The sequence below is a fragment of the Kwoniella europaea genome, chromosome 3 (assembly GCF_036810445.1).
Source record: "Kwoniella europaea PYCC6329 chromosome 3, complete sequence".
NCBI lineage: Eukaryota > Fungi > Basidiomycota > Tremellomycetes > Tremellales > Cryptococcaceae > Kwoniella > Kwoniella europaea.
The window spans coordinates 656,805-676,048 of NC_089489.1; the positions used below are offsets into that span (position 1 = coordinate 656,805).

The 19,244-nt window shown below is 44.5% G+C and overlaps 7 protein-coding genes across 7 annotated transcripts; 3 read left to right on the plus strand and 4 right to left on the minus strand.

Moving 5' to 3' along the window:
• Positions 1-195: 195 nt before the first annotated feature.
• On the plus strand, positions 196-1,543 carry V865_008117 (uncharacterized protein; the record flags this gene model as incomplete). The annotated part of the gene is made up of 5 exons (XM_066231855.1): positions 196-303; positions 378-695; positions 824-1,167; positions 1,248-1,329; positions 1,409-1,543. The coding sequence occupies 5 exons, from the start codon at positions 196-198 to the stop codon at positions 1,541-1,543; spliced, it is 987 nt and encodes a 328-aa protein (XP_066087952.1).
• Positions 1,544-1,868: 325 nt separating this feature from the next.
• Positions 1,869-6,850, minus strand: V865_008118 (uncharacterized protein; the record flags this gene model as incomplete). The annotated part of the gene is made up of 9 exons (XM_066231856.1): positions 1,869-3,018; positions 3,074-3,726; positions 3,781-3,836; positions 3,891-5,031; positions 5,097-5,503; positions 5,571-6,137; positions 6,197-6,251; positions 6,319-6,568; positions 6,648-6,850. The coding sequence occupies 9 exons, from the start codon at positions 6,848-6,850 to the stop codon at positions 1,869-1,871; spliced, it is 4,482 nt and encodes a 1,493-aa protein (XP_066087953.1).
• A 1,255-nt stretch (positions 6,851-8,105) lies between these two features.
• Positions 8,106-10,293, minus strand: V865_008119 (26S protease regulatory subunit 6B; the record flags this gene model as incomplete). Its single annotated transcript, XM_066231857.1, has 11 exons — positions 8,106-8,140; positions 8,283-8,319; positions 8,496-8,551; positions 8,610-8,678; positions 8,742-8,910; positions 8,969-9,160; positions 9,223-9,323; positions 9,400-9,702; positions 9,818-9,965; positions 10,049-10,177; positions 10,261-10,293. 11 exons carry the CDS (start codon positions 10,291-10,293, stop codon positions 8,106-8,108), a joined length of 1,272 nt encoding a protein of 423 aa, XP_066087954.1.
• A 281-nt stretch (positions 10,294-10,574) lies between these two features.
• V865_008120 (uncharacterized protein) lies at positions 10,575-11,549 on the plus strand (the record flags this gene model as incomplete). The annotated part of the gene is made up of 6 exons (XM_066231858.1): positions 10,575-10,632; positions 10,707-10,761; positions 10,858-10,928; positions 10,994-11,024; positions 11,093-11,143; positions 11,270-11,549. 6 exons carry the CDS (start codon positions 10,575-10,577, stop codon positions 11,547-11,549), a joined length of 546 nt encoding a protein of 181 aa, XP_066087955.1.
• Positions 11,550-11,799: 250 nt separating this feature from the next.
• Positions 11,800-13,173, minus strand: V865_008121 (uncharacterized protein; the record flags this gene model as incomplete). Its single annotated transcript, XM_066231859.1, has 6 exons — positions 11,800-11,868; positions 11,927-11,994; positions 12,060-12,190; positions 12,314-12,423; positions 12,503-12,626; positions 12,812-13,173. The coding sequence occupies 6 exons, from the start codon at positions 13,171-13,173 to the stop codon at positions 11,800-11,802; spliced, it is 864 nt and encodes a 287-aa protein (XP_066087956.1).
• Positions 13,174-13,532: 359 nt separating this feature from the next.
• Positions 13,533-16,837, minus strand: V865_008122 (uncharacterized protein; the record flags this gene model as incomplete). The annotated part of the gene is made up of 3 exons (XM_066231860.1): positions 13,533-14,656; positions 14,721-16,346; positions 16,456-16,837. The coding sequence occupies 3 exons, from the start codon at positions 16,835-16,837 to the stop codon at positions 13,533-13,535; spliced, it is 3,132 nt and encodes a 1,043-aa protein (XP_066087957.1).
• A 1,583-nt stretch (positions 16,838-18,420) lies between these two features.
• Positions 18,421-19,231, plus strand: V865_008123 (uncharacterized protein; the record flags this gene model as incomplete). The annotated part of the gene is made up of 2 exons (XM_066231861.1): positions 18,421-18,469; positions 18,525-19,231. The coding sequence occupies 2 exons, from the start codon at positions 18,421-18,423 to the stop codon at positions 19,229-19,231; spliced, it is 756 nt and encodes a 251-aa protein (XP_066087958.1).
• Between the last annotated feature and the right edge of the window lie 13 nt (positions 19,232-19,244).

A 19,244-nucleotide genomic window follows, 5' to 3' on the forward strand; every position in this document is an offset into this window, starting at 1 on the left:
TTGTGGAATGTTGAATTATCAATCATCTATAACAGATAGATCATACTAGAATATACATACACTTTACAATTTTACATACGCTTGGTCATCATCCTCATACCATTCTTTATATCAGCTTGAAAGGTCTATCTGTCCATCGGCTCCTGTTCTTTCTCTCATTCCTAGCCACCCAAACCAAACAAACTGATTATCAACATGACCACCACCACCACACCTTCGCCAACCCATCGAGCCGAGATGATGTTCCTGGGTAAAGAATGTAATCATCCTGCGTGTCACCTGCACGACTTTCTGCCCTTCCAAGTATGTCCATCCATCCATCATCTGCCTTTAGTGACTTACTTACTCACCTGCGATTTTTCTTGTAATGTTCGCAGTGTCCAGCGTGTCATCTATCATTCTGTCAACCTCATTTCCTCCCATCCCAACATTCCTGTACTTCCCCTTTACCTCCATCGATGGTCGATCGGATAGCACCAAAGTGTCCGATGTGCGATGAGATCGTGAAATATACCAGTTCATCAAGTATGGATCCGAACGAGGCTGTTGAGAGGCATATACTCTCGGGTACATGTACAGGCTTTCAAGGTGGAGAAGAGCGTAAGAAGTTGGAGCTGAAAAGGAAGAAACAGAATGGTGAGATTTGTTGGAAGAAGAATTGTAATAAGATGTTAGTGGTTAAGATGCAGTGCGAGGTGAGTATTTTAGTTTCATCATGAACCACTTAAATGCAGATTATACATGATCGCTATTATCGATCCCTTCCATTTCCACGCTATCGCATGGAGTTCCAATAGCTAACAGTCCATTGTCTATATTACAGCAATGTAATCACTTTTTCTGTCCCACACATCGTCATTCGTCCTCTCACACCTGTACACCCTCCAACACACCTTCATCGTCCAATACCAACCTTGCCTCTTCCTCTCAACCAATACGTCCAGCAGGTAAAGCAGCTTTATCCAGATTATTACCTCAGTCCATGACTCCTCCTATCGCTTCCTCTTCCAAACCTACTCCCGCACCGATACCAGCGGTCAAAGTAACCTCTTCATCAACCTCCACAGCCGATAAACCATTAGATGCCAAAGCAGCAGCTGCAGCAGCAGCCATCAAGAGAGCAGGCCAGGATGTGAAAGTACCATTCGTAAAAACCAAGACTGAAAAGTGAGTTGTCAGCTTCACCTTACCATCTCACACTCGACTACTTTCATTTTACTGACTTGTATCGTATGGTTGAACTTTAGACGATCACAAGCTGAACTCAACTCTACTATCCAAGCGTTAAAAGCGCGTCATGATAAAGGTTTACTCTCCAAAACCGAGGAGGTGAGATAATACCTTTGCGCCGATAAAGGAGCTTCACTTATGTTTCGCTGGTGTGGTTTGGGTGGGGTTGGATGATCAGGTCAAATATGCAGAACTTTTAGCTGAACGTGAATCCTCAAAGAGGAAATTCGGTACTGGTAATAAAAGTAAACCTGGACAAGGGGGAATTGATAATGGGAAAGGTAATGGGAAAGGTGATTGTATAATAGCTTGAAAAAGGCAAGGATCAGAAATATCGCATGGGCTGTTGGTTACATTTTATGATCGTTCCACATACCCTGCATTCTCCATCATGTTGGTAAACTCTTTATTGTACATATGCATTACCTCATATCATGTTTGATTCGATGGTTGGTTGAAGAATGAGAGATTGCATCTGATCATTATTCCAGAAAGCACACGTACAACAACTATATAGAATATTGATTGGTTCATATCTTGTTTTGTAATGTATCCAACTATAACATCGACTCCGTTTCCCTTTCCTCTCGTTAACAATCTCGCTCTCTCTCTATATATTCTATCTCTAAGATTTCCCATTATTTACCATTCCCTGTTCCAAATCGAGGTACAAATGTAGGTGCATTCGCTTTAGGTACAAACGTCGATGCTGTTGGTTGTAATTGTAATTCTGATTGTGAGTTCATTGTAGTAGATGAATTTGTGAGATTATTATTATCGTTGTTGTTGTTGTTCTTGCTAGGATTACCATTAGATTTGGATGGTGTGTTATTGATTGATTTAGATGGAGTGCCATTAGGTTTCATTTGCGATGGCTGTTTTGTATTGTTCGAGTTCAGGTTCGGTTGCGATTTCGATGGAGTCGTATCCTTATCCTTATTCCCTTTTCGTTTCTCTCCATCTTCACCATTCCTCGAAACACTGGCATTTCCCTTTACCTTCCCACCTCTTCCACCTCTGGTGCTCCCACCACTAGCCTTCGATCCCTCGCCAGCCCCAGTCATCTCACTATTCTCACCGTTCTTTCCATGCCTACCTTTAGTAGTAGCCGTCCTAACTTTGCCTCTCTTGGGTACTGGTCCCGATCCTGATCCAGATTCTCTAGCGACTCTAGCTTCCTCCTCTTTCCACCACCTCATGAAATCTTCTTCTTGGGCTTTATCTTTCTCCGCTACTCTTTCTTCCTCCTGAATCTCCTTCAAGCTTTTGGCAGGTTTCTTAGCCCTCATCTCAGCGATATCACGCTCGTGCTGCTGAATAGCCAGAAGCGAAAAGCCCTGGGTGATAGGCGAAACAGATACCTGTGGGGTAGGTGTGAATGTAGGTGTGGTCCACGCTGCTCCCGACCCAGAGACTTTCCGCTGAGGGATAGTGCCAGGTGCAGACGGGGGCAATTTCACCGGTGTGATCACTTTGGAAGATCCACTCCGCTGAGGTGCAGGCGAAGCTTGAGAGCTAGTAGGACGAGGAAGGGTAGATGATGAGGAGGCGGGCGATTGTTGAGTCTGTAAGGAGGAGAAAGATGTATTGGGTGTATCCATAGATCGCCATGGACTACCACCGGATGATAATGGTTGACTACGTGAAGTCGATGGGGTTTTGGTGGGTGTAGGTAAAGGTGTAGGTTGAGGCCGTGAAGATCCACCAAGAATACTACTGGGAGTAGCAGCAGGTCGACTTGGGGTCTTTCGGGCAGCTTCTCCAGCCATGATACTTCGTAAGTCAACCCTATAGAGGCACAATCAGCCATTGTCAAGAAGCACTAGGGGAAAGTGTAACTCACTTTTCCGTTTCGACTGTCTTCGATCTCCATACAGCCCCCTTACTGTCCTGCGCAGCGGCAGCAGACAGGTTCAGCGGGGTGACAGGTCTAGCAACTCTCGGTGTTACAGCTCCGGAAGCGCTGGAAGGCGGCGTAGGCAAGTCATCGTCCATTTGGAAGATCCCATCTGCCGCAGAAGGTTGCATCTCAGGAGACATCATCGGTGAAGGCGGCATCTTGACTCTCTCCTTATCCTTGTTGGCGGAGGAGAGAGTCATCGTATCGACCGGTGATAGAGCTGGGGATTTAGGTCTCCATCTGAAAGGTTGTCTGACTCTCGGTTGGGGTATATCCTGTAATACTAACCAATCACGATGTTTCTCCGTCGCTTGCTTGACGAGTAACTGGCTTCTGGAGACTGATAGTCTAGTAGCTTGCTTCTGAGCTATTACTTCACTCAGATCCTGTAGAACATCGATATCCATCTCGTCGAGGAGACCCGATTCTAACATTGTTTCCATACATGAGATGATATAGTCGAATATACTGAGTTTGAGGGTGTTGGCTTGATAGAAGGTTGCTTCGGTGGCAAGAGCGGCAGCGTTGAGAGCATTACAGTGTTTCACAATTGCTCGCGAACATATGAGAACGAGCCGATCGAGTAATAACTCAGTCTAGAAACCCAGGGTCAGCAAACATCCATTGACGGGGAAGGTCATCAAACTTACGGCAGCAGCAAGAACCTCAAATACGAAATCTAGGAAATCGTCAAGCGTATCTTGGTCTGCGAATAACATTAGCTGGACATTCATACCATTTGATACAAATCCCAACTTACGCAAATAATCAAACAGATCGTCCTCCGCTCCTTCATGTATATACCTAAAGACCAATTTCATTGCAGGCCATTTAAGATGTTCCATATTGACTGTGACTCTACCTTCGTCGACTCGCCTCGATGTCCAATCAGAATCAGCAAACATAGCTTCGAAGAACGGACATCTTGATCGCAATATCGTCGAATTGCATGAGATCTCCTTGTCGGCCAAGACTAGCGTTACGTCGCACTGCGTGGTGGGGGAGGGCGGTAGTGAGTGGGTGGAAGTGAAGAAAGCGTATAGATCGGATGGGAGAGTCAGATGAGAGATGGGTTGTTTACCTGCTGAGGAGAGAACGGTCGAGAGAGGTGTGAGTTCCAAATCATCCGCTAAGGTTTTGAGATCGGATTTTATCTGTCCCAGGGGAAGTTTGAGGATAGCAAATTTATCTTGTACTGCTCGAGCAACTCGCGCATCCCAAATCGCCGATATATCGTCCGAATAGATGTATTGGAGGAGTAACAAAGCTACGAGCGGATGACAAGCATTGATATGAATAGCTTTTGATGATCGATATTTGCCTAAAGAGATGTGATCGGATTTGTTTTTTCCAGAGCCAGCCAAAAGATCCTTGAACTTGGGTACTCGCAGAGACAGAATCACACTGTGAGCTGGAATAGCAACATCCTTAACAACGAGGTGAATATCGCTTCCAAGCAGTGGTTCACTCCATGCGAAGAGCGAGTCCCCACCATCGTTTCTCCACCTACTCAGGATGGTACAGAACCTGAATGCGACCGACAGGTCTTTTGTGACGGAATTGCTGCTTTCGTCCTCATCATCATCCTCGACTTTCTTCTTGAGGGCTTCTTCAAATTCATCGGCGGTCATTTGATTCTCGAATCTTCTGATATGCGGTTGAAGCAGATACAGGTCTTCTTCGAGGGTTCTTCCAGCCAGTGAGATCGGGGTAGCTTTAGCATCCACCCGGATAGCGGCGAACGCTCCTGATTCGTTGACCGCAACTTTGACGACTCTCTGTAGATACGGTATTCGACGGAACTTCAATTGACCGGAGCCTGACTTGAGGCGTTGTCTGACGAAAACGTGCCCTGATTGAGTACAAATGATGACTGTACCATCTGAACCTAATGCGACATCCTGTTGCAAAAGATCAGAACTACAACGTGCCACGATCCTTTTTATCGTTTATCAACGTGACTCACTTGAACAGCCGTAAAGCTTTTCCTCAAAGCCCAAATCATCTGAGGTTTCACACTTACATGACCACCTCTAGCATCTTTCGGTAGGTCGTCCAGAGGGTTGGGCAGCGAGAAGGTGAATACGTCACCTATCGATGAGAGAGCAGCGAAAGAAGTACCGCAACTGGTAACCTTCTTGATCATAGGCTTTAAGGTGGCCTGTGGCGGTCTGAAAGGGAATGCTTCTGACAAGACTCGAGGAGTAGAAAAACTGATCTTGAAAGATGTATCTCGATGAAAACATAAAACTTCGTATGTATCCAGCAGACAGATCATAGCGTAATCCGTGAATGCGATATGAAGCACTGGCTGGGTGATAGAGGTCACTTTTCTAGGTACAACTTGTACGGGGTTTGAAGCTTTATCGTAGCCTAATTGTTTTTCTCGTCAGCTGGAAGGACAGGAGACCGACTAGGTCAGCTGATGGATCAAGCTCACCTAGATGACCAGCGTTCGTCCCCCAAGTCCATACGCTGTCGGCAGTCCAACAAGCACTGTTCATCCTTCCCGCCGCTACACCCCTTACAAATTCCTTTTTCAATGGTCCTACAATCCTTTTCGGCGATATCTGAACCAAGTCATCACCATCTCTCCCACCCGGTATGGGTTTCTCGGGAGCTTCGATCGTATAACCCAATTGAGAAAACCTATTATGTCCCCAAGACAAGACGTATCCACCAGAAGCTAGCGCCAATGTGTGATCCTGCCCTAATGCAATGTCGATTATGGTATGTGGCAAGTCGGGTAAAGGTAACAAGGAGAGTTGAGAATGAGTTGATCGACCTAATCGACCATTCGAACCGAATCCACACAGACTCAAATTCCCCCTTGATTCATTTGTTATGACTCCGGTATGTAATTTAGCCATGGACACTTTCTTGACTCCGACATGGTCGAACTTCTCAGATGGGTCGGATCGACCACTTGCCTGAGCTTGGGTTAGGAGGTTGATTCGATCGGGAAAGGCTTTATCTGATGCATCTCCCGTACCGAGACCGTAATTTCCTATTTGGACTGTATCAGCGATTGTTGATAGCTCTAGCAAAAGGCAGAACAAAGCTCACGATTGACTCCCCAGACGTACAAGTCAGATCCATCGACATCATGTGGTGGATTTGTCTAACGATTGGGATGAGTAAGCTGGAGCCATTTCCGCACAGCTGAGAACAAAAATAGAGCAGCTTACCCCTTCGACAGTCCCGTTGTACAGATCAAAAGCCGTCATCCCCTCTGCATCCTTTACACTCGTATCTATATCACTTCTCGCTAACAAATCTCTCGCTGCTCGTAGGTTGCCAGCAAATAGTGCTCGATGAAGTGCCGTATAGCCCGATTCGGTATCTTGCAGATTCACAGATATATTCGGATTCTTCAGCAGGATATTCAAGAATGTATAGGCATTGGCAGTGGAGGATGAAGCTACGAGGTGTAGGACTCTGAATGAATAACCCCATCAGCTAAACTCTGACCAACAGATCACAACGGAAGACCAGTTGATTTGAAAGGTTGACTTACGTTCGGCCAAATTGATCTCTCTCATTGATATCAGCTTTTACCGACCCCGTACTAAATCCAGATATTGACCAGCTCTTGCCTCCAGATGCACTCCCAGGATTGATCCCCCCTTTACCTCCTGTATTGGAGGTGTTGCTCCCATCCAACTCTTGACGGAAGGCTTTGATATTCCCATTATAATAATGAACGTGTAAATTTGGCATAACAATTTATCAGTGAAACCAGACCAGACCCAGTGGAATGGACCGGTTTTACAAAGACAGATATTGATCTTCGAGGAAGATGGCCTCGAAAGTATCAATGTATCCTGTCTAAGAAGCGATATATGTGCTGTTGTACGCTGTTGATTCGACGCTTGCTTCACAAGAGACGAGAGTTAAGTCGAGAGAAGACGCGGTGGCAAGATCGATGATAAGCTTTGAAGATCGATTATGTCCAATTGACAGCCGGTTCTTTTAACAAAGGAAGTTCGGATTGCTGTAGAGATATTACTGAGCTGAACGGCAGATGGCGAGCGGGGCTATAGTGCAAGTATGGAGTCATACGAAGTGAATGTTAACGATAGATAGATAGGTAATTTCGATCGCATGTTGCACTCTTTCTCATGTGGAACGTGTTTGCTATCGGTGGAGGTCAATTTGGTCTAATTTGGGACGGTTATCCGAAAAAAAGGTCCTCTTAGATCCAACCAGCATCAACACAATACACAATACATAATACATAATACTGAATACTGAATTATCGCATGCTCACTCAAGCAGATAATCATAGGCAATGGAGCATGCTCGATGGAAGGGCGATGTCGGCACAAATGCATGAACATGTAAAGTCGATGATATACAAAATTAAGGATGTACCCTATAATATGGACCGATCATCATCCCGTCAATCCGAGTCGGTGAGTAACAAGGGGACGTACATCCTCCAGAGCGCGGAGGAGACGTAAACAAGTCTTTCTTGGTGTTCCTAAAATAGCAAGACGACATAGGTAATCATCGCTCGCAGAGTGTTAAGCACCGTTTGGTTTCTCCGAGAAAGAGAGACCTAGATGTAAAATGGAATAATATATCGATCAATTAAGCGTATAATATTCCTTTTACATCAAGGTTTCCTTGCTCTAAACCCCAATACATCAAATCAAATCATCTTCCATCTTCTGATCAGAGACAAAATGAAAGAAAGGAAAGAAAAGAAAGAGCATGTCCAACGTCTGTGAAGTATTTACCTCGTCAACATGGTCATACTAGACCTCGAGGAAATAGCAAATGAACGTTGACTTTCCAACAAGGGAAAGTTGAGTAGCTCTTCGCTTTTGTAACGCCTTTCGCTGTCACCGCTGGATTGGGTGAGAGCGAGGTAATGGGTTACTGAGCGGGGATGATAAAAATGGATTGTGAGAGGGAAAAGGGAGGTTGAGTGATAGCTGCGATCTATGGGCGACGGGTTGTGCAAGTTCGTTCATTGTTGTTGCATGCAAAGGGATGGGATATACACTGTAAAGATAGCAAAGTCAGATGATGTTCCTCGTGTTCATTGAAGTAAAGGGAACTCACAACATAACATAATCTATCGATCTGTGAGCGAGAAATTGGTACGTTAGCAGATGATCACAATTGACTATTAAGCGACACTTACAGAACTCGTGAGTCTCATCAGACTTCTTGACAACTCCCTACAAATACACAACAGCATTAGTGAACAGGAAGAGAGAAAGAACAGATGCACAAATGATAATTTCGAAAGTTGAATGGTGGATTTTGGATTTTGGCAAGCTTTGACGCGTGAGAGCGGTATTTCACGGCGTTTCAAATACAGCAAAACGAATGTGGCATTTTTCACCCCACTCACCTTCCAAGCTTCCTCAAAGTCAACCGGTAAAATGACGTATCGATTCTTCCTTACAGCTGTTGGCGATTAAGGTCAGCTATGATTGCATGGTCTCCATCTAAAGACCCAACTTACCTTGAAGACCCGCCGATTGGCAGATGGATGCAATTTGAGCTGAGCTCAATTGATCAGGTCGAGAGACATCTGCACATCATATGGTGGATCAGCACCATTACAATGTCGAGAGTATGAACGAGGAACACTTACAATCTTCCAGATCTACATCCGGACCAAGGTTCATCTTCGAAGTGACAGTTTGGAAGATCAATCTTCGTTCTCTTCTGGATGGTAAGGGCATTTCGATCTTTCTGTCTAATCGTCCTGGACGGAGTAAAGCTGGATCGAGCGTATCAGCTCGGTTTGTAGCCATGATAACCTATCACACCAGATATCAGCTGTGATCCTTAATGATAAGTAAATGAGATGCAACCGACTTTAACAGTAGTTTGTTGATCGAAACCATCCATTTGATTCAACAGCTCCAATAAGATACGCTGCACCTCTCTATCTGAACCAGTTTGAGCATCAAATCGTTTCGTCGCGATGGCATCCACCTCATCGATGAAGATGATACATGGGGAATTCTCTCGAGCAAGACGGAAGACATCTCGAACCATACGGGGACCCTAAGATATCATCCGCAAATCAGCTAAATTGCTTCGTGATGAGACTTGGATCGATTACTCACTTCACCTAAATACTTCTGTACAAATTCCGAACCAACCACTCTGATGAACGAGGCAGAAGTGGAATTGGCAACAGCCTTGACCAACATCGTCTTACCAGTACCTGAGGTAGTTTCACCCAAGTCAGCTATACTACGCAGTACGCGACAAGAGCAATATTGTGGTAGAAGAAGATTTACCTGGTGGACCATAGAGTAAAACACCTCTAGGGGGATCTATACCGATTTTCCTATATAAATCCATTTGGATTAAAGGTAATTCGACCGCTTCTCTTATTTCTTGCTTTTGACTATCCAATCCACCAATATCACTATATTTTACATCGGGTTTCTCATCCGCTCCTAACATCGCTATGGACGAGTCTGCTTCGGGTGGTAAGATATCTACTAAAGCGTTAGAGTGTCGGTGTAAAGCGACGGAAGAAGATGGTTTGAGTAATTCTCGATCGAGAGTAGAGAGGATTCGAACGACGTAGTTTGAGCCTGTGGATTGACATGAGAGTTAGCAGTCAGAATAGAACATCAAATACAGTGAAAGCGCATTCTGTTGCTGGTTCATGGCGTAGAAGAACAATAATGGTGAAAGCGAGATACCCACCAGTAGTCGATCCAACGATACCTCTCCTCTCATCAACAGGTTCCAAGAATTGTCCAATGACCAAAGGTACACTTTGGATTCTCTTCACCTCCTCCTGCGCTCTGAGCAATTCTCTTCGTAAGTTTTGAGTTTCATCTCTGATATATTCCTATTGAGGCCCAGCACGTTCAACGTTATTGTAAGCGACACCATTGCATTCGTTGGAAAGGGAATAAACAGTAGGATACATACCTCTTGCAATTCCAGGAACTCTCTATGACCCTCCAGCTTCTTCCAGGTACTATAAAGCTCTTCGTCGCTGGTAGGCAACGAGTTGAGGAGAGCTTGTTTCTCCGATATTTGAGATGGGAGAGTGGGGTCCTGCGTTGATCGTTCATCGTCAGCACATCACACTACATTCGTCGGCTTGACCATTTCATTCAGAAGGCGGATAGTAAGCTCACCTCGAGTTTGAGATCTATACCTATTTCTTCCATTTTGGTAATCTTCTATGCTGGTATATAGTCTAGGTGGGATAGGAATAATTGTTAATGAACAATTTAGAATCGAAAGTAACATCATCATCATCATCGTTGAACGCGTATTCGTTCAACCCACCGACTAGTCACCAACGGAGTTACGTCAAATCTCCGTATACATAACATCCACAACGTCCCATAACCAAAAGATGCAAGATGACTGTAACCCTTACAAATAGCATCTTTCTTCATCTGGTTCATCCTACATAACAGCCAATAGATATACCTGATCCGCCAAGATGGGTAAGAGAAAGGCAGCGAAGAAACCCCAAGCCAAAAAGAAGGCCGAACCATTATGTATGTCATATATTTTCTCTTGGTCAACACCAATGGTGATCGACTTATTCTAACATTGGTTCAATGGTATTTAGCAAGTGTCTTCAAATGTTTGTTCTGCAATCATGAGAAAGCAGTGACAGTGAAAATGTATGTCTTTCTCTCTCTTCCACTCATCACTTGGTCAGCTAGATAAGGATTCACAGTGATTTCGTAAGCTGATATCTCATGTCGCATACGACTTAGCGATAAACAATCGATGTTTGGTCATTTAACGTGTAAAGTCTGTGGGCAGAGATTCACGTCACCTATAAATTGTCAGTCCAACTATCGTGCCTTCGGTGTGTAGGACATGAAGCTGACACATCAATGATGATGACAGCTCTTTCTGTACCTGTTGATGTTTATTGCGAGTAAGCTAGATATTCCATCATGACTCGTAGAGAGGATTTAGCTGATTCGTTCGTGTTTCAATGAATAGTTGGGTAGATGCCTGTGAAGAAGTCAGGGCGAAACAACCTCCCAAGCAGAGGTGAGTATTCCATATCAGTACATCGGTGCCTCTACTACGTCATCTATCAGTGAACAAAGCAAACCCATTCCGATAACATGTACGCCAACTGATAACTTTTTTTCTTTTTTTACTTTCACTTATCAGACCGGTCAGAGCACCCTCGCCATTAGCTCACGGACGAGGCGGCGGCGTATCTTTTGATCCGGATAGACCTACTCAGGATGTAGATGAAGATGCAGAAGGTGAAGAAGAGGAATACGACTCGAGGCCTGAATCCAAATCCAAGTCGAATACCAGAAGAGATGCAGACGAAGATGATGTAGATGAAGATGAAGATGAGGATGATTTGGATGATGGTGGTAGGAGAGAGAAGAGGAGGAGGGTCAGGGAAGATTACGATGATGACGATGAAGATGAGGATTAGGATTAACTTCGAGCTGGTATGGTATTTGTGCATCAAGAAGATCATATATTAGAAATAGTCAATTAGGAGAGTGGGTGTGTTGTTGAGATTGAGATCAATCAGGAGTTCATGTAATAGTATGTAAATTATCATCATCAACGTGACATGCCATTACAATCGTACAACAATATGACAATCCAGTGGTACAACAATTGATTACTGGGCAAATTATAAGACCACATTATACGGAAGTGCGCTGCAAATCAGCATATCATTTCTGGGTGATTTCAGACTTTAATTTCGGTTTTACCCCCAACGTCTTGAACAAATTAGGTTGTGACTGACCACAGACCCTGGACATGTCAGCTTCCTCACAAAATCGAGCATGATGAGCTTACAGGATCTTCTACCATTCCATAACCAGCTTCTGACAATTTCTGGCCCTTTTCAACCGAATCGAGGACCCCTGCGTACCATTGAAATATTATGTGCTGCCCTATACTTACGAGTAACGATGGGATTTAGGCTCACATTCAACTTTGACAACTTTCGGACGTCTACTTGCACCTCGCGTTCCCTGACCATCGATATGTTTCTGAGTTTTCGTTCCGGATAATCCACCATTGGCTATTATATGTGTACAGGAAGATGATTGCGTGGGGCTATCAAGTCATAAAATTCCCATTAGCCCATCTGTCATCTTTTCGCATTTGACCTGCTGGAAATCTATCTCTCTACCGCGTTTGGAAATAAGCCAAGGGATGTAGGAGAGGATCCACACTTACGCCAATCTACCTCCATTACTTGATATCAAATGTTGTACCTGTAAATTAGATACTTTTGGTCCTGTCGATCCGTTCAGATAGACCACGCAGCCTTTGAATATGTCCGTTTTCTATTTCAAAAAACATTGTAAGCAGCTGTCTCATGGCGGTCGATAAGAAAAGAAATTGAAAAGGAACAGCTCTATTCACCTTGGGCCTAGCTTGATCGTTCATCTGGGCCGAACGAACTTGCCAATAAGTCCATGAACCCTCGCTCCCACCTCCTCGGTTGGATTGTTGATGTCCCGTAGAACAGGATACGAAGTGGTCGGTTCTGTGTAGATAGATGCACATATAATTAGCTTATACAGTCTAATCATTTTTCTATGTGTCCATCCAATGGTTTGTCAATATCTTAAACCTCTAGGCATTCGTCCATCGTACTTGTACGACATAGTCATTCCCAATGCATAATGCGCATATTTCATATTCATTAGACAAAAGGACATTTCAACTCACCTAGAATACAGATCCGAGTTGGTAATAGGGTTCAAATCCTTCCCTCTAGTACTCAACATCCTCTGGGTAACTTGCGATCTACTCTTTTTCGATAATTCCGATCGTTGACCATTCGTTGCCTTTCTCTTGATCTGATCGTCGACATCTTCCGATTTCCATACAGTCGCAGAAGCAGTCTTAGACCCAGATCCAGACCTGGACTTCGACTTTTCTTTGAGATCGGCTGTAGTTGTAGTAAAAGATTTTGATGAAGATGCTATAGATGTAGGTGTAGACTTCCCTTTACCTTTGAGGTATATTGAAGGCGGTGGTGAGATTGGTATTATCTCCTGAGATGAGGAAGGGGATAACGGCGTGGGCATGGCCAATGTTCTTGTTGTATATTACATTTATACACTATATGTTACACACATAGACGTAGAAAAGAAAGAGGAACGAAGAAGAGGCAGATGAAACTCTGTGTTTGCTTTCACCGGTTGACTCAACCCGATCAACTTTGTTCGATCGCTTAATCGCTTAAATTCCAAAACATTACCAAACACAAGTTGACGCGACGCGTTACTTGCACTGCACGATGACTTTGTCCCATTTAATTGTTAACATGTCATCATCATACTGTATCATCATTATCATCAAGACATAACCCATAAACACAATGCCGATGCAAATGGTGTATCAAACCCACTTGAAAAGCGAATCCCCAATACAACACATCCACTGATCACCTCCCTCTCGCATCCCTTCCCAAACTCTCAAATACATCCCACATAACCCTCTGCGACGTCATCAAATTATGACCTTCACCTTCTCTCACCATCAACTCCACATCATTCATCGATCTTTCCATCCACCTCATACTCTTTTCACTTATCTTATCATCCATCGATCCATAATATACTTTTACCGATCCTGTGTAATCTGTATAACTGAACCCCCAAGGTATATCATCCTTGTTTTTATTCAATACTATGGATAGAAGATCAGAGGTAGTTCCAGGTTCGCACTCTGCATGAGAAGCTTGATTCAACGCTGTACTGAAACCTTCCCCTGAAGGTGCACTCATCGATCCATAGTCTATTGCACTCGGGCTCGTGCTCGTGCTTGTGTTTGACGTAGTATATGACTTTGTTCGAAGTAAGGCCGATCGACTGATTGGGGACGTAATGAATTGAGAATCTAATGAACTTGATGATCTCAGATCAAATCCTTCATTAGGATATATATCTAATCCGACTTCAACATCAACTCCAAGGTCGTCGTTTTTATCTAAAACACTCGATGATCTAGCTCGACTCTCTTGCGATAGACTGGATCTGGATATGGAAGTTGGAGTCTTCAAGCTGGTTTGTAAAGAACTACCAATCGAGGTCAGGGATGTGCCAGAATCCTGTCGGATTGGACTTCCTATTCGAGGATCAATATTCTTGGTTGGTGAGTTAGATCTTCTCAGTTCAGACTGACTGGGTGGACGGTCCATGTTCTTCGATACCGATATCTTACTAGGTGTAGTCAGTAATCTCTTTGAAGCCCTCCTGACTAAACCCGATGATGGTGAGGTTTGCGGTCTTTGTCTTTCCCTTTCAACAACATTTGTGATGATATCTCGATTTGACGACCTGATCATTGATTCTCTTTTCTCTCTAAGTCTTTCAAACAAGTCTTCTTCCGGCCGGGGTGTTGTAGTCCTTGAATTACTTTCGCTAGGTACCGGTGCATTCGCATCGTGAGATATCGGTTTATGTCTCAGTGGAGGTGGTTTACCAATTAAATACGATTGTAATTTCCATTCGGCAGCGGTGGCAGATCTGATCACTGTGTTAGGTATATATTTAAGCCATTTGTAGCCTTAACAGGGGGATCAAATCAATCAACAACGACGCCAGATTTTTGGTGTTAATTGGAAACTCACCTTCATCTATATCTCCTACCCAGGGTGCCAACAAATGTACTTTCCCTTTCACCCTGTCCCTCATTCTCAGAGCGAGTGCCATAGCATAAGGTGATCCAGCAGAATGAGCCAAGATTTGGAAATCCCTTATACCCAATACGTCCAAAACCCTCGTGACTATATCCGCCCAATCCAGTGGATTTCGTTTATCCGAAGACACTTGATCGGTCTTTCCATATCCCCACCTATCTATACAGATCAATCTGAGATTAAACGTCTTGGCAATGTCATCGAATAAAGCAATCAAATATCTAACACATCCTAATCCTAGAAAAATTATTACAGGTTTACCATGGGGATGACCAACTTCTGCTAATGATATGTGAAGTGGGTTTTCGGGATATGGTCTTGGTAGAGTTATGATCTTGTTGAGATTAGTCGATCTAAGGTATACAGCATAAGAGTGATTTTGAATATCGAGTTGTGCTTGAGATTGAAGTGCTATAAGACTCGATTCAGGCATACTTTTCCTTTTAGATAATTTCCCATTCCCATTCCCATTGAAGTTTCGGGTAGGTGTCATTGGTCGAACGGATGCAGAAAATCGTTTATCGGGTGAAATTTGAAAACTTATCCTGCGACTCGAAGTGGGTGTAGAGGAAATTGATGTGATGGTTGATGATTTTTCCAACTGTTCAAGCTGATCTAATAAAGCTGTAGTCATCTTCACTTCCTGGGAGAACGATTCCAAGCTTTCGTTCGCCGTGCCAGTAGCTTGTCCAGAACTGACACTTGTATTGAGAGCTGATTTTCGAGGTGTGGTGTGTGTACTTTGAGATGTTCGTAAGATCGGTTTCACATTTGGTAGACTGTTGGTTCGAGATGGACCGGAAGGTGTTGATGATTGGGCGAATGATATTTTTCTGGTTCTTGACATATCATCTGCTGTACTGAGATCTTGAGTCAGGGAAGAATTCTGAGGTACGGAAGCTACGCTGCTACTCTCGTCGTTATTCTGCACAACTTTCTCAGGCGACTGTCCCATCGTATGGCCAAGTTCCTTCTTCCGTTGCGTAAGAATGTCCATAGATTTCGGTCTGATGCTAGCCAACCTAGGTCTTACTCCTTCGATCTCCTTCCTTGCTTTTTCTTTCACGACATTCTCGGCATTCGTCACTCCCGGTGAATGTTTCCTGATGATATCATCAATAGACAAGATAGGCGTTGTGGGAGTGGAAGTTTTGGCAGGTTTGTTGGGCGTAGTAGGAGTGATAGGTGTTGTAGGACTAGGCAAAGAGATTAAAGCTATCTTCTCATTCGATCTAATTGATTTATCTTTCTCATCCTTTCTCGTGGTCCTGTCACTTGACTTTCTAGCTCTTTCTGACGTTCGTCGTTCCCTATGTGAATGAGGCTGCACCACCTGTAGCCTCATTGAAGTCGATCTTCCCTTTTGACGATAGGTATCTTCATTCCACCATTCATCTTCTTCCCCAATTTTACCTTCATCCGAATCACTATCTATACGATAACTTCTTCTTCTATTGGCAGCTATCACTTTAGCGGCACTGGGTAGATGTGATGGTTCGGATGACGAAGGGCTGAGAGCCTCAACCAATGAATCCATCACTTCGGTCGATACTGACCCTATAGCGTGCAATGTGGTACATATTAGCTTCTACCCTTGGGTACATTAGTATATCGGATCTGATCGATGGTCCAAATGGTGAGGTGAATTCCACTTCACTTGACTCACAGAAAGGTTGGCCATACGGACTATTCTCATTGTCCCGTACCGCTTTTACTCGCTCTTTGCCCTTCCTCTCCGGCTTCTTCCTATTCCTCTCGACCTCTTCAGCCCAACTCCTTGTCCTTTCTAGACTTTTTCTTCTGTGGCGACCTTCTTCTACATTCTCATCGCCATCATCGTCTATTCGTATCGATGGTAACGCATCATTACGAGTAATCTTGGGTGAAGGTGGGCTAGGGAGATATGGTGAAGGTGTACGAGGGGGAGTGGTCGTACTGTCCCTTGGGGCCGTTGAGTGAGTCGAGGGAGTCAAGGAAGTTCGATAGGAATGGGATGATCCTGAATGAGGACGATCGACCTGAAGTGGGTGTCGTGGAAAGGTGGTCATTCCGTTCTGATCTTTTTAAGTCTTTGGTATTTTCTACAGAGACGAGTTCTCAATAGTATCGATAGTATTGTACGCAAACGTCCGCAAACCTATCATTGACGTTTTGCGGTTATACGGTATACCAGGGGTTTCAAGGGTTCGATACTCCTCGATTGGTTAAGTTGTGTGTCGCACAATGGTGAGTATTCAATTACCTGAGTATTCTACTCTCCTTTATCTCTTGGGTGTATGTACAGCAGATCCCTTTGATCGTTCGATGGTTGAAATGTGGTGGAAGATGAGTTGTATGGTCCTTTTCTAGCTTGATCACAAGTGGGTACTAGTCAGGTCTACAACGATAGAGTTAGTACGTTATAGTGGAGAGAGAGCACTCATGAGTGATCAGTGTAAAGGTATGGATGGATGGATCTCAGAACCTTGGCCTGAGCACTGCTCGATGAGGATTTTGTTTCGGATGTGCACTAACGATGCATGATGAGCACGGTTCCTCTTTTGCCATGTTCCTGACCCGTACTGTAGTGTCCGAACAGACCATCCCTTTGAGTGTTTCCGCTACACCATGTGGTCAACTTCATAATCTCAGAACAAACAGTACCTGTTAGAGAGCTCACCATCCACTGCTCATGACAAGGAAGGAAGGCTCAGTGATGCATGGCGGTCTTGTTTGGCAGGACGGGTGGATTGTTTTATGCCATCCCCGTGTACGGTTTTGAGGTTGCATACTGGAGTTGACGTTTAGCCTTTTAACCGTTACCTTTCTAACCTGCTCATCCGACCTCCACTTTCCGTGACCACCTTCCTTTTCCCGGACTGAGAATCATCTCCTAAATCATCGTCTTTCACAGTCTCATTCTCATGCTATACTTTATTGCAATCCACCTGCGGATCCCGCACTTATCATCTATCGCTCCCAGAATCAGACTGCGCATGGGCGCGGAAAAGTTCGAAAGGCAATCTGTCGACAGCTTCAACAGACAGAAGTCACACAATGTTTAGGGGAGGAAAAAAGCGTTCAACCCTTTTCGCTACGTCAGACCAATCATCTGGATCCGCAGCTTGACATCACAATTATGGTAAAGATGGACATCGACGGCTGACCTTTAACACCCAATAGATAAAGGATAGTATCCGGATCACACCGTCTTCATTGAAAGGTTTCCGCAGTTCTGCTGATGTTAGTATCACACAGATGGAATATGCCTTTATGTTTGGAATCCTACGCTAGCCTCAAATGTGGAAACTTCACCTTGGAAGGTTTGGAAGGTACTCGGTCATTCGACAAAGGAGTGAAGAGGCGATTAGATATGGTTTCTGGACATTCCCATGATTCCAAGGGAAGGAGAAGTCAATCCGCAGATGATCAAATTCCCATAAGATACTTTCTTTGTCTTTTCGATCTCTTTTCCTAGTGTGTATATGGTATACCATTCGATTTGATTGACGGTTATTTGACTATAAAAACCATCATCAACCCTCTCCGATCTTTCAATCATCATCCCCATCCCCATCCCCTCCAAGACATTTCAATCTAAATCACCCAATTTGATTCTGCTCCGTTGTATTTTCCAACAACTTTATACAAAATGAAATTCACCCTCGCTTTCAGTATCGTCACTCTCTTGGCATCCACCGGTAAGTCCCCCCTTCCTCTCGGTAGTACAGTCTTACTGATACTCACGTGATATAGCCGTCAATGCCATCCCGGCTCCTATGACCTCTGAGTCAACCTCCCCTGCTCCCACTACCGACATGGCCGCTGCACCCACCACGGAAGTAGCCGCAACTCCGACTACCGAAATGGCCGCGGTGCCTACCACCTCTTCTGCTGCCCCAGTCGAAACCCCAGAGGAAACGACCTCGGCTCCTGTTGAAGCGACTACCGAAGCTGCAGCTGTACCAACCACATCTTCCCCTTCTACACCCGACTCAGGTAGCTCAGGTGGTGAATCAGGTGATACTGGAGCGACCACCGCTCCAGCCTCTACTCCTTCATCTTCTTCTACTCCCTCAGAGGGATGTACAGGAGAAGGATGTGAGACCTCTTCCTCTACACCTGAACTCCCATGCGACGAATTTGGAAATATCATTGGCAGTCTTACCAGAGGTAGTTCCCCAAGTGGTTCCAGTGGTTCTTCACCTATTGGAGGAACTGGTAGTGGTGGTAAAGGTGGATTCGGTATTGACTGCGACGAATTTGGTAACTCCATCAGTGGTTCCGGTTCGACTGGTTCTAGCTCTTCTCCAAGCAGCAGTACTGGAGGCAAAGGTGGAATCGGAATCGATTGTGACGAATTTGGTAATCCCATCAGTGGAGGTAGTGAAAGCACCGGTAGTTCTTCTGCTCCTGGAGAGGGATCTACTCCCGATTCTTCTTCTGGTGGATCAGATAATTAAGATAGGACAGGAT